The 14,056-nt window shown below is 35.6% G+C and overlaps 1 protein-coding gene and 1 long non-coding RNA gene across 2 annotated transcripts in view; one reads left to right on the top strand and one right to left on the bottom strand.

Moving 5' to 3' along the window:
* Nucleotides 1-14,056, top strand: part of CPB1 (carboxypeptidase B1) — a 43,691-nt gene that overhangs the window by 6,142 nt on the left and 23,493 nt on the right. The window contains exons 4-9 of the mRNA XM_003766095.4: nucleotides 5,760-5,859; nucleotides 5,954-6,055; nucleotides 6,929-7,030; nucleotides 10,842-10,952; nucleotides 11,049-11,139; nucleotides 13,487-13,689. Coding sequence (XP_003766143.1) covers nucleotides 5,760-5,859; nucleotides 5,954-6,055; nucleotides 6,929-7,030; nucleotides 10,842-10,952; nucleotides 11,049-11,139; nucleotides 13,487-13,689 — 709 coding nt within the window. The remainder of the gene's footprint in view (nucleotides 1-5,759; nucleotides 5,860-5,953; nucleotides 6,056-6,928; nucleotides 7,031-10,841; nucleotides 10,953-11,048; nucleotides 11,140-13,486; nucleotides 13,690-14,056) is intronic.
* LOC111720080 overlaps nucleotides 1-14,056 on the bottom strand; it is a 30,037-nt gene that overhangs the window by 5,875 nt on the left and 10,106 nt on the right. The gene's annotated exons all lie outside the window — the stretch shown is intronic.

The raw sequence follows: 14,056 nt of genomic DNA, 5'->3' as shown, positions 1-14,056 counted from the left end.
CTTAACCTTAACTTCGGCCTTAACCTCAGCCACCCTCTGGCTATCTGTGGAAGCCCATGGGCCCCTTCTCACAATATGACTTTTAAATAATTGAAGGAAATGCTAAATTTCAGTTAGAGGTTAAGAAAAATAAAGATGTAATCCTTTTTTCCCATCCAAGTTCACAGACCCCCTAATGCTTTTTCCCTGAGTCCCTTGAGCCCAGGTCAAGACCCCTGATCTACACTGTATAGACCATGAAGCTACACTTCTGGACCTTGATGCCATCATTTAAAATCTAACGGTTCTGTTGGTGAATTATTATAATTGTTTAAGGAAAACAGAAGAAAATTAATGACCACGGAATAATTTCAGCAGCCTGGCTCATGGCCTAGTTCTATTTTTATTACCCAAAGAGTAAGAGGACCAAGTGGTTGTATTTTCACATCAATCTCCCTTTACGAGCTGAGTACATCACCATCTTATAGTGGCAACCTTTCGTGGGAGGTTGTAAGTGTGTTATCTCTGCTGGAATTCAGTGAGATCCCCAAGGAGGAAGACCTTGCTAAGTTCAATTTCCATGTGCTCATGCCTAGTGGAGTTTCTGTATATGGCATTCTAAGTATTAAATAATAATTAAGTCCCTTGAAAATCCCCAAGAAGCAGGCCTGCAATATGTCTGCAAATATCATAAGGAGCCCCTGTGCATTCCGTGAGAGCCCCATATGGCAATACTAAATTAGCACCTCGATGATTTTTTGTCTGTAAGAATTTATGTTTTTGTGCTATATACTAGGCGCCAACTAATGCAGATAATAATAACTGACCATTCTCTACCAGATGCTAAGGCTTGCACAGTGCTTTTATTTTATTAAGTCCCACAATAACCCTATGAAGTGGGTCCCAGAATCAACCTCATTTTGCGGAGGCAATTAGGTGGTACAGTGGATAGAGTTCTGGCCCTGGAATCTGGAAGACCCAAATAAAATTCAATATCATATATGTAACTCTAGGGAAGTCACTTTATCTCTCTGTGTCTTTTTCTCTTTGTGTGTGTGTGTGTGTGTCTGTCTTTGTCTATGTCTCTCTCAGTCTCTGTCTCTGTCTCTTTGTCTCTGTGTTTCTCTCTCTCTCTTTCTCTCTCTTTCTCTCTCTTTGCCTCTCTTTTTCTCTGTATCTCTGTGTGTCGCTCCCTCTCTCTCCCTCCCTCCCTTCCTCTTGCCTTTCCTTCTTCCTTCCTTCCCCCTTATTTCCCTTTCTCTCTCTCTCCCTCCCTCATTCCCTCTATCTCTGTCCCTCTCTCTCCAACTCTCTCTCCATGTCACTCTCCCACCCCCCCTCTCTCTTCCTCTCTCTCCTTTATCCCCTGTCCCCCCTTTTTCTCTCTCCTTCTTCCCTTCCTAGCTGGTTTTTTCCCCTCTGAAATAACCCTATTTCTTTTCTCACAAACATGGAAGAGAGACTTTTTTAGTAGTTAGATAGTCATCCCAGGGAAAGAGCAAACTTTTTTCTGATGATCTCTATTCACACATGAAGATATTAGAGCCCTGAGGTTTTGAAGGTACAACATGGTAGATATGTTCAAAATTCTGAAAAAAATAAAAACATTTACTTGCTGTATGAACAGGTTCCATTTTTTCATTAGTAAAATGAATAGTAAAAGGACCTACCTCTCAGAGATGGGAGGTTAAAATGAATATAGGATAGCATTTGAAAACCTTGAAATAAGTGATTTTTAAATTATTTTTGTGTATTTTGGGCTACTTGAGCAGTGGGATGAACTCCTCAGAATAATGTTAAATTCAGAAAATAGAATATATAGAATTATACAGGATACTAATTATATTGAAATACAGTTATCAAAATTTGTTTTAAAACAAGTTCATAGACACCTAGCTTAAGAATCTTTGTCACAGATCAGAAAAATTCTCTGTAGTAAATCTACTAATATCAAATAATCATTGAGCTAGGAAAGTTCTTTTTAAGTCTTGGTCTTCAGCTGATATTGATTCCATACCTACTGAAAACAGGATATTGTGCTAAATGCCGGAGGATACACAGTATTTAGATGCCCTCAGAACTCTCACAATCTAGCAGAAAGAAATGGTACAAGTCACCAGAATACCAAAGAAAGCAGCTCAAGCGCCCTAGAAAAGGCCTAAAATTACATGCTCTCCAAGGCAGGAAGGTTACACCCAACTAAGGGGAAAGCAAAAGTGGGTTTTACATTTAAATGATCATTTTCCGTGATTCCAATGATCATTTTCAAAGGGTTTGTGAATTATCATTGAGTATCATCCTAAACTTGATTAGCAAAGCCTCTATTTTATCAACCAGGAGAAATGGTCATTATTTTGATCTCATTATTTTGATCTCCTTAATTTTTCTATCATGAATAAAAAACTGGATGGCAAAATGGAGTGGGAACTGTGGGAACAAGATACCTCCCAAGAATATTTTTTCTTCTTTTAGTGAAAATGATGTTATTTTCCTTTTCTGGGTATGACCTACAGTCACTTGTAGTTCTACAGATCTACAGAAAATTGGGGCTCAGAAATGACTTGCTCAGAATCATAAAGTGACAAAATGCTAAATATTAAAGGTGGGATTGAACTCAAGTGTTCCTATTACCAACCTAATCACTATGAAACACTGCATATTGCACATAGAATTCATCTATCTGTTCCTTTCAATCTACCAGGTATGTCACTAAAATAAAGGAGGTAGCAAATTTGGTCAAGAATTGTTCTTTATGAACAAATATTGGCTAATACCCAAACTTCTCCCATCTCTTTCTTCCCCTCCTTTTTCTATTCTTCTAATTCTTTTCCTTCCTTTCCTTTCTCTTCTCTCCCTCTCTTTCCTTTCTCTCTCATTCCCTATAATTTCTTTTCTCTTCTCTTTTTTGTGTGTCTCTCTCTCCCTCCTTCTCTCTCTGTCTGCCTCCCCTCTCTGTTTCTTTCTCTCTCTCTCTCTCTCTCTCTCTCTCTCTCTCTCTCTCTCATTTTTTCTCTCTCCCCGCCTCTATGTCTGTCTTTCTTTATTTCTCTCCCTCTCAGTCTCTCTGTTGGTCTGTTTCTCACTATCTCCTCTCCTCTTCCCCATTTTCATATATATATATATATATATATATATATATATGTATATATATATATATATATATATATATGTATATATGTTTTGAATCTTGGTGACACTTCATAGAATTTTTTTTTCAAAATAAAGGCTAAACATGGATGGCGACAGTTTCCAACACTTTTTACCACATAGACTAGACTTTTACTTACTCCCCTAGCTTTCCAAAATTTATAACGCTAACAGCTGCCTTGACTCTGATCAATTCTTTTGCCACCTGGAAACTATTTATTTAAGTAACTGGGGAGTCTACATATCTGAATAGAATTGTGAAATGTTATAGCTTGGTAGATTTCATTAACTTTTATAGGTCAGGAAACTGAGGTCTGGAGAAATCAGTTAGTTGTCCAAGATCACAAACTGACAAAATGGGATGAAGAATCTCCATTTCTTTATTCCCTATCCTTTATTTTTTTCCTTTCAACTAGGTTTTCCTCTGCTTCTATCTAATTTTCATCCATCTCAATTTGTATGTTGTTTGAAATGGGGCATTATTTATAGTACGAACATGCTATATGCAAAGCTACTTCTCTGAGCATTCTACTACTAGCTGTTTTCCAAGCTTCAGAGCAAACCCTCACAGATGGAAAGTAGGGGCCTTGAGGTACAGAGAATGTCCCTGACATACTTCATCGACATGTCCTTGGGACATCCAGGCCAGATACTTCCCTTTGATGTGCTGCCACAATTCTCTGCTGTGTCAGATGAAACTGTTCCCCCATTTAAGGATGTGTCCTCAAACTGGTCTCTCTCTGTAGTTTGCACATTGTGCTGATCAAGGACAAGGCCCTCACATGGACCTATCCCTTTGGGAAATATTTTCCCATACAAATAACCAAAGGAAACAGTTAACCATTCAGTCAGTGGCCTGGGAGCTGAAAATCCATCTGAATGATCCATTAACATAATCAGTCTATGTGGAAGCAGTCGTGTCTATGGTCCCATGTCATTCTAAATCCTGTGATTCTAAGACTTCAGCTATTGCTATTAAAAATCAATCAACAAACACCAATTAAATGCTTATAATGTTCTAGACACTGTGTTAAGTGCCAGGGATACAAAAACCAAACAAACAAGCAAGCAAACAAAGGAATAGAAATATGAGGGGAATTATGCATTTATTCATTACCTAATATATAACAATTCTTTCGTCAGCCAGTAAATAAGTGTGTTCTTACCACTCGATGAGCTACATTTTGAGAATATGGCAGAACTGAAGAGGAAGAACTTTCAAGCATGAGGCTAGACTATTGCAAAGAAATGGGAAGCTAGAAATGGAATGTCTTGGGTTAGGAACAGCAAATAGGCCAGAGTAGCTACATAGTAGAGTACAAGGAACTGAGTTCAGTATATAAGGCTCTAATAAGACTAGATTGTGCCTCACAGGTAGGAGAAACTAGGTATAAGTACTACCTCTGATTTATCCTGCCTGTGTGATCCAGGAAAGTTATTTGATCTCTCAGGGCCTTAAAACAAGTCAAGATGGGCAAAGCAACATCTCATATATTTTGGTAAAGGAATTTCCTTACTTAGAAACTCCTTTTTAAATTAAGAAATATTAGATTTGGCATGACCAATGTATGAATTTATTTCTGCTTCATTATTCTTTTTTTAAATAAAGAAGATTTTTTTGTGTAAGAGGAAAAGAACTGGGGCAAAGAGATGTTAATGACCAAAAAAAGGAAAGAAAAAGAAAGGAAAAAATGGAATATGGTTTAACACATAGAAGAGAACAGAGAAATTTCAGGGGATAAAAATGAGCTGAGCAGATTTGAAAGTACTATGTTGTTTCACATATCCCTTTAAAAAATAAACTATGGAATAGATATCCCTTTAAAAAATAAACTATGGAATAGATATTTTAGATTTTATATGTTTAAAATATCACAAGGCTAAATTTTTTAAAAAGATGAACCCATAGTTTTTATTTTTATTAGGGTGGGAAATCTATGTTTTCTTTCAAAACATGTATTTTATGGAAATGTTTTGCTTAACTTCACATATGGTTTCTTAATTGTGAGTAGGGATAAAAAGGAGAGAACTTAGAACTCAAAAATGTAAAAAACAATTGTAAAGAAAAAATTGTTTTAAACATGAGTGGAGGAAAATATTAAATAAACAAATAAATCAGATAAACAAGCAAGCAAACAAACAGAAAACAGATGGACCCATGCCTAGCAAAATGTCCTTTTTTTAACCTTTAAGACATCTGACTCAGAGCATAAACATATGCTTGACTGGCATGTTTTCATGTCAACAATGGTAGCTGAGGGTATTCCTGTAATCCATGGGGCATAGGTTATAGAAGCAGGCTCAGGTAGAAAAAAAATTAAAAGCCCACCCTAAAAAGCTAATCACTGTATACTTTTAGTTTTAAACTTCTAGTTGTAGAAATCTAGGTCCATCTGAATCTAAAATGAGTTTATTCTGTGCACTTTCTTTACTGTCAGAGCTCACTCTTTGACCATGCCAAAAAGGAAGGAATCAGAGTGGATAAATGGCAAAACAACAATGGCTCAAGAACATGGACTAGTACAGTCTTGTAAGGGGGTGGCAAAGACCATTGACTGAGTGGTAAGCCACTGCTCTTCATTGAGAAGGAATATGCCCATTTTCATGTTGAATTTCACACTTCTTTGTTGCAGGGTTTTAATTTATGACCTGAACAAATTGGTTTCAACTCAGTTTGACAGCCTCATTCGTGCCAGTGGACACAGTTATGAAAAGTACAACAGCTGGGAAAAGGTATGAATTATAACAACTGTTCACACCAAATTTGTGAAATTATTCTGGAAGTCAGATCAACCATGTCATTTTTCTCCATGGTCCTGTTTTTCAGATCGAGGCTTGGACTGAAAAAGTTGCTGCAGAGAATCCAGAACTTGTCTCTCGAAGTGTGATTGGAACCACATTTGAAGGACGTTCTATGTACCTTCTCAAGGTAATAATTTTTAACAAAGACCCAGCCTTCCTGAAGTATTGGAAAGCATTGAATTCTAATCTATTAACATCTGGTTCATTGCCTCGCTTATCCCAAGAATTATGTCATAACTCTTCCTGTTTCCACCTTATACACCATCCTTCTTTAGTACCCCCTGGGGAATCAAACAGATTCCTTGGCTACTTTTATCATTTGAGAATTTTTTTAAATCATTATTTTGATTTACTCAAAGGGAAAAATGCAATAAAACAGGGGAAATTCTGACCTATAAATTTAACCACATTCCTGTAAGCAATGTAAATGATCATCTACCTTGATGAAATTGTTCTATCCCATCTGTTGTTTGCAAACCCCATTTGCTAAAGAGATCCATAAACTTCAGTCTATCAGACAACATTACAAAATGTACCAACAATTTGTTTGTGTCTTCTTCAAATGTCATTTTTATCATTTAAATCTGACAAACAAATAAAATTACTCAGATCAAGGGCATAAGAGGTAGGAAAAAGCCTTTGTGGCAAAGGTCACAGTAATAACAATTATTTTTTACAGTTATCTCGGTCATGTCACTGATTAATATCTGCAAATGGCCATTTAGTGAGTGAAGCAAGAGTAATCAAGGGTCCTCTGAAAATATGAGCTTGTCAACCTTAATAAAAATAATAAACAGCCATGTAAGCCTTCATTTCCAGCTTTGTGATTGTCTAGAGGCAAGAACATTCTGTGCCCGTATCGTGTTTTAATTTAATCATGGAATATATCTCTTGCCTGTCAAGTTTCACCTGTTGAGTTCTCAAGCCCAGTCTGGTGATGGAATGTTTGCCACTGTATGGCAGATGAGTTATTGTTTCCTTTTTCTTCTGTTTGCAATAGATTGGAAAAGCAGGACCAAATAAGCCTGCCATCTTTATGGATTGCGGTTTCCATGCTAGAGAATGGATTTCCCCTGCATTTTGCCAGTGGTTTGTGAGAGAGGTTAGTCAGTAGAGTTACCTATTGATTTGGGAAAAGTAAATGCTATTTTTAATTCCTTATAAGGTCATATTGATTATTTTGATTATCTTAAAGTAATGAGAAAGAATGACCATTTTAACAGTCCCAGTATCTCATGTTAATAAGTGATTTAAATCTACCCCCATCAGACCTTTGCAAGGTAAGATCTCACGGCAAATATTGAACAATGCTAACTTAATTCTCTTTATTCTGGCTTCCTTCCCCAAAATCTGATGGGAGGTGAACAAATGGAAAAATGAACAGGAGAGTTGTTAAGAAGAGTACATTGGAGAATAATTAATATGAGTTTTGGAATAGACCAAGTTTTATAATGATTTTCAAATGATTCTATTGCCACTCTTATAGCATATGCAAAACCACTTGGAAAACTACAATCATATACAAATATAAGGAATTATATATTTACCTTAATACTTTGTTAACTCAGTAATTTTAGGGAGTATGATTTTATGGGATTGGGTACTCTCTGATCTAAAGCAAATTAGGACCTGCCTGGAGCTTAGATGGTCTTTGAAGATTTGCTATGGCTAAAAATCTATCACTTCTAGTCCTTAGAAAATAAATAAATAATCTACCACTGGGACTATATTCAAAGCCTTTCCAATCTCATAGGACCATTAAGAGATTATGACCCACTAGTACAGCCTTCAAGCACCCAAGTCACCACAACATCATGATGAGATACTGGGTCAGACTTAAATGGAGGATAAACCTCACTAAATAATGTTATTTTAGAGACCTCACTTTATACCTATTATTATCTTGGTGTATAGTCAGTCACCTCTACTTAGATAGAGTTGGAAGAGACCTTAAAGGACATCTGATCAGACCACTTCATTTTTATAGATGTAGAAACTGAAGCTAAAAAAATGTTGGGTTATTTGCCCAACATCACACAGGCAGAATTCATTAGAGGCAGAATCTGAATCATTTAGAAAGGTTAACTGCTCCAGTGGACCATTCTTTACATCACAAAAAGGATCTTTTCAATCTTCTTTGTTTTAAATTTGTAGACAATTAAAGGGATTCAAATAGTCACAAAAACACACAAAAAAGTATTGTTATAGTTCATGATGAAAATGCATGCTGATAGTCTCACAAGTTTTGCCACAGCAGACTTATATATACTTTGAGTTCCTAAAAAATTTGATGACCAAAAAATACAAAGAAGTTTATTAAATAAACCCTTTAATATCTATATAGAGAAGTTTAAAATGGCTAGAATTCTAGCCATTTTGGTTCATTGTTTTCACTAGACACATGGTACTCTAGAGAATGGAAGGTGTTAAAAAAAATATATGATTCCCTTTAGACATGATCACTTGACCACCTTATAGGGGAAAAGCACTGGTTGCCAAGTAAATCCCTTAATATGATCTCAGGACATATTTTAATAATATGAGGAAGTAATAGCAGAAATAAATGTAATAGTAGAAGTTCCTTTTAATATCAGAAGAAAGAGAGTGAACAAAGAGATCTTCACTTTGATGGTATTTGGAGTTAAGAAAACCTCCCCCACACCACTCATGAATTCTCTTAGGATTATTGGATCATGATATAGAAGTAAAAAGGCTCGTAGAGATCATGTAGTCCAATATTTTCATTTTATAGATGAGGAAGTAGAGGTTCTGCAAAGTAAAAATGCTTGTCCAAGGTCACACAGCTCCTCTCTCTTCTTGGTTTTCATGACACTGCTCTTAGTTCTCCTCCTATTGATCTTATCACTCCTTTTCAGTATCCTTATATGGATCTTCATCTGTATCACATCCACCAAGTGAATGTTCCCAAAGACTGCCGTTGGTAGTAGGACACTTACTTACTTATTTCATCAGTTCTTATTGGTTGTGAGTTGGATCTTGTCAGCTTCTGGGAAACAGACAACTCCCAGATATCTGTATCTATCCCTTGTCTTTCCTCTGAGTGCCAGTCCCACACTACAATTATCCATTAAACCTTTAGGAGTTGATGTTTTGTAGTTATCTCAAATTCAGTATGTCCAAAACAGAATTTATCTTTTCCCTTAAACCAATTTCTCTTCTTAATTTCCCTGTTACTGCCAAGGATACCACCATCCTTCCATCTACACAAGTTCATAAATTCAAGGTCACACTTGAGTCCTCTCTTTCCTTCACTCTACTACTTAATAGTGATCAATTCTTGTAATTCTTTTCTCCATACAATTCTCAGATATGTCCTGTAAAAATCTCTCCCATTGCTATTATCCAATTTTCTAATATTCTAAAATTCCTCTGAACTATGATAATAAATTCATAATTTATCTTACTGTCTTAATTCTCTCCCTACTCTAAAACAGCTGCCAAAGTAATTTTTCCTGAAGTGCAGATCTGGCTGGGTCACTCTCCACCCCTTCCTCAGTATACTGCAGTGGCTTCCTTTTATTTCTAGGGTCACATATAAATGCTCCTGTTTGGCATTTTTATATCTCCTTACTACTAGATCCCTTCTCACCTTTCCACTCTCTCACACATTCCATTAGGAAGTCTACTTCCCATTTCCCAGATTTTCTATCTTCATCCCTTTAGTCAAACTGCCTAAAAAGCTTACTTTTTACTTTTACCACTTAGGATCCTTAAATTCTCTTGACTTAATTCGTGTTGCCTATTATAGGAAACCTTGTTCCCTCTACTTATTGGTTCAGTCCCTTCTAAAGTTACCTTGTATCTCCTTGTATATTACTTATTTGTGTAGATTTTATCTCTCCCCTCTAGAATGGAAGCTCCTTGAGGGCAGCAACTCTATCTAGTTGTTCTTTTTAATCTTAGAATGCGACACAGTATCTGCCACATGGAAGCGTTTAATGCAGACTAGTTGATTAAGATGAGATTCAAACTCAGTTTATCTGACTCTAGATTCAGTATTCTTTCCATAGTACCATGATTTTTTCTTCTTCACTAGCAACCAGTGAGAACTTATGTTGGGATGGTAGGGAATAACCATCCCTCCTTCATATCGAGATATCCATTCTTCAGACATAGTCTGTAGGAATATGAACTCTATAGCTCTATTTTCTACAGAAGTTAAATGAAGCTATAGATATTGTAATTTTAAAAAATAGCTAGCATCACTCAAAAGGCATTGACTATTTTATCATTATTTTCTTTGATCAGGTTGATAAGAAAATGTGCCTTATTCTGGCATTGGGAGAAAATGACTTGAGTGGTGAGGTTTTTTTAACCTCTTTTTCCCTACATTTTTTTAAAAGTCTCAAATATTTTGGTGGATTGTGATTCATCTTTAAAATAAAAATACAAAATTTCCAAATGGAAGGATTATTAGGAATCATGATGTCCAGCCCATTAAATAGGAACAAATGCAAATAGTCATCCATTACTAAGTAACTCTAAAGGGAATTCTCCTCCCAAACCTGCCAGTTTTTTGGAGATTGAATTGTTTGGAAGTTTTCCCTTAGGTCAAGTTGAAATCTATTTCTCTTCTACTTCAACCCACTGCTCCCAATTCTGCCCTCCAGGGCCAAGTAGTACAAATCTAATCCCTTCCTCTAAGGGGAAAAAAAGATTAAAATAAAAAATTATGAAGTTTTTATGAAATAACCAGGTATAATTTTGAAGCCCATGTGACAAAGAAGTTGTCACTTTTAATGATGATTAGATAATTTTTAATCTCTTAAATGTTAGTGCTGTAATGCCTTTGGGTAACCAAAGGTAAAGACATTCTATTCACTTAAAACATACTGTGTCTGTTTTATGCATAACACTTTCCATCCAATTAATGCACTGCAATTACTCTTCAGGCTGTTCGTACCTATGGGACTGAGATCCGAATGACTGACATTCTTGATAGATTGGACTTTTATATCCTACCTGTTTTCAACATCGATGGCTATGTCTACACATGGACCAAGGTACACATGTTCACTTCTTGCCTAGGCATTTGTTTAATGAAACTGAAAGTAAGAGCCCTTTTTTTTTTAATGGCAATGCGTTATGCCTTCTTTCAGAACCGAATGTGGAGAAAGACCCGGTCCACTCATGCAGGCTCAAGTTGTGTTGGTACTGACCCCAACAGAAACTTTGATGCTGGATGGTGTGGTAAGTATCTTTCTGACAATATGATAGTTTTCTACCCAAAAAGTATGGTATTCAAAATGCCTTAAATCATCACTAAGGAAAAATAAATTCCACATACTATTAGAGGAGATTACAAATACTTAATTCCCAGCTTTTTAATTTTGGCAGAATACTGATGAAAACTACTAGTCTGTACTTCTCCAAAAGAAGATAATAGAGAAATGCTGACAGAATTTCATGACAGCTATTTGTTTATTTTATGTATATAAATTTTCTTTTATTACTTTTTTCCAAGTCTTACTCTGCTACTTTACCACAGTATGAAAGTTACACTGCATTTTCAAGGGCTCTATTCTAGCATTCTGCCAAGGTCAAAAGGCTTCAAGTATGTATAACACCAGCTTTAATTGACTTTCCCACAGGGAGTATGAATGCTGTTACTCTATCTTTAAAAGGAATGAATTTTGCAGAGTTATAGTTTAACTGTCATCTGTAAAGACTGAAGCAACTGGCAGTTTCACTGTCTTTATAGAATCACTTTTAAATGTCATAAAATGAGAGATAAACCAGGAAAAGAGGCTTTTCTGATTTATTTCATAAAAAATATTTAACAAACTAGGTGGGGGCTCAGAGCTAATTGATGTAATTTTAGTAATTTATAAGGAAAAAGCAGAACATATCCCTCAATTGAAAGAGGATATAAGATAGAAAATAATATGATGAGTCAAATAGTAGTCAGAGAAAGGGGGGAGGGGTTGCTGTCATTGTTCACTGGTACCCAGCCCACCTGATACTACATTGGCTTTATATGGTGATATAAACCCAAAAGTTGTTGGGTATTGTATGGGTTAGGCCATCAACTATTGTTTTAGTTTTTTGTTTGTTTTGGGGTCATCCAAGCACCAGTCCAGCTGGGATAGAGAGCTTTATTATTATATATCTTGAATCTACCCTGATGTTCTGCTGGGCACATGACAATATTCTGTTTTGTTTTATTTTCTTTTTTTGAAATAATGAAGTAATAAGTTTAGAGGGGCTTATTACCAAATATTTTTATTAACATCTCATGATTTTGCAGTGAAGGCTTTTGTAGAGAAAGGTGCATTGGATTAATGAAAATTAATATTTTCATATTAGCTGAGAAATAAGCCATCCCACATTTCAAAGTAAAAAACCCTATAGGCGTTATGCATGCCACATGCATTCTGAGGATAGAAGAGAAGAATAAAGAATTATGATTTTAGGCTTTTTAATATTAACAAGAAAAATCTACCAATCTCCTCCAATCTCACTATGAGAAGTCCTGTATAGGTTTTTATATACTCTTACACCAAAAATATCAAACATATAGTCCATGTACATATATATAAATATATATATATATATATATATATATATATATATATATATATATGCAGCCCCCAACACTGAACCAGATTAAAATTTAGTTAAGAAACATTTAACAAAGTAAATTAAAATACAATGGGACATAGGTTTTCTAAGTCAATATGTGACCCATAAGGATCCTTATAAACAGTTTACTATTTGAGTTTGACACCACTGCCATACACATTGTTTCTGTATGGGGAAGACAGAGCAAGACTTATGAATTCATCAGTGGGGAAACTCTCTCTCCTATTGCAGATTGACACCATTCTTAATTTTATATTTTTTAGGGAGTAACCTGTAGCACTAAGTGATTAAATGAGTCTCTCAAGGTCATAGACAAATCCAAGGCTTGGTTCCAAGTCTTCATGCCTCCAAGGCTGTCATACTATACATGCTTGAGGATCATTTTTAATAGCTTTTTATTTTCAAAATACATGGAAAGATAGTTTTCAGCATTCACCCTTGCAAAACCTGATGTTCCAAATTTTTCTCCCTCACCCCTCCTCCCCTAGGAAGCAAGTAATCTAATATATGTTGAACATATGCAATTATACTCTACATATTTCCACATTTATCATGCTGCACAAAAAAATCACATCAAAAAGAAAAATGAGAGAAAAAAGCAAGCAAACAACAAGCAAAAAAGGTGAAAATACTATATTGTGATCCACATTCAGTTCATCACAGTCTTGTCTCTAGGTCTAGATGGCTCTCTATCACAAATCTACTGGAATTGCCTTGAATCACTTCATTGCTGAAAATTTTCATTAAAGTTCATCACATAATCTTATTGTTGCTCTGTGCAATGTTCTCAGCATCAGTTCATGTAGATCTCTCCAGGCCTTTCTTCATTAAGGATCATTTTTAACATTCCATTTTAACTCTAGCTATTGGCTTTCTAACTTGAAAACTTAATATGCTCTATTGGGCATCTCGTTCATGAGTTAGCAATCAATAATCATACTGCGTTCTCTTACAGAAATTGGAGCTTCTGACAACCCTTGTTCAGATACCTACTGTGGACCTACAGTTGAGTCTGAAAAAGAAACCCAAGCCCTAGTGAACTTCATCCGCCAAAACCTTAATTCTATCAAAGCCTATGTGACAGTTCACTCCTATTCCCAGATGATGCTGTACCCTTACTCCAAAAGTTATACCCTCATAAAGAACCACGTTGAGATGGTAAGTAAGCAACAATTTTTCATTTTTAAATGCCAGGAAGAAGAAGTATGTCATGTCTATCAAATCTATCATTTCATTATTGGGTCTTTTTGCAATGATTAGAGGAAAAGAATCTAAGGGATCATTCTGAAAGTTTTCACATATTTTCAAGGACTCTTAAGTGACCTAAAAGAAAAGCAGCAAAGGGAAATATAAATTTGTGCATGGGTCAGAATGTTATATGTGGTTTATTAGTTAAATTTCAAAATAACAGTACCAGTATTACCTTTTGCTTCAATGAAGAACTGACTTACATGACTCAGTTACAGAGATTTGGGGGATAATCAACAAAGCTACTTCATCACACATGCATTTTTCATAATACGAT

The sequence above is a fragment of the Sarcophilus harrisii genome, chromosome 3 (assembly GCF_902635505.1).
Source record: "Sarcophilus harrisii chromosome 3, mSarHar1.11, whole genome shotgun sequence".
NCBI classification, from domain to species: Eukaryota; Metazoa; Chordata; class Mammalia; order Dasyuromorphia; family Dasyuridae; genus Sarcophilus; species Sarcophilus harrisii.
The sequence above is the reverse complement of the archived record's forward strand: the minus strand, read 5'-3'. Positions and strand labels throughout refer to the sequence as shown.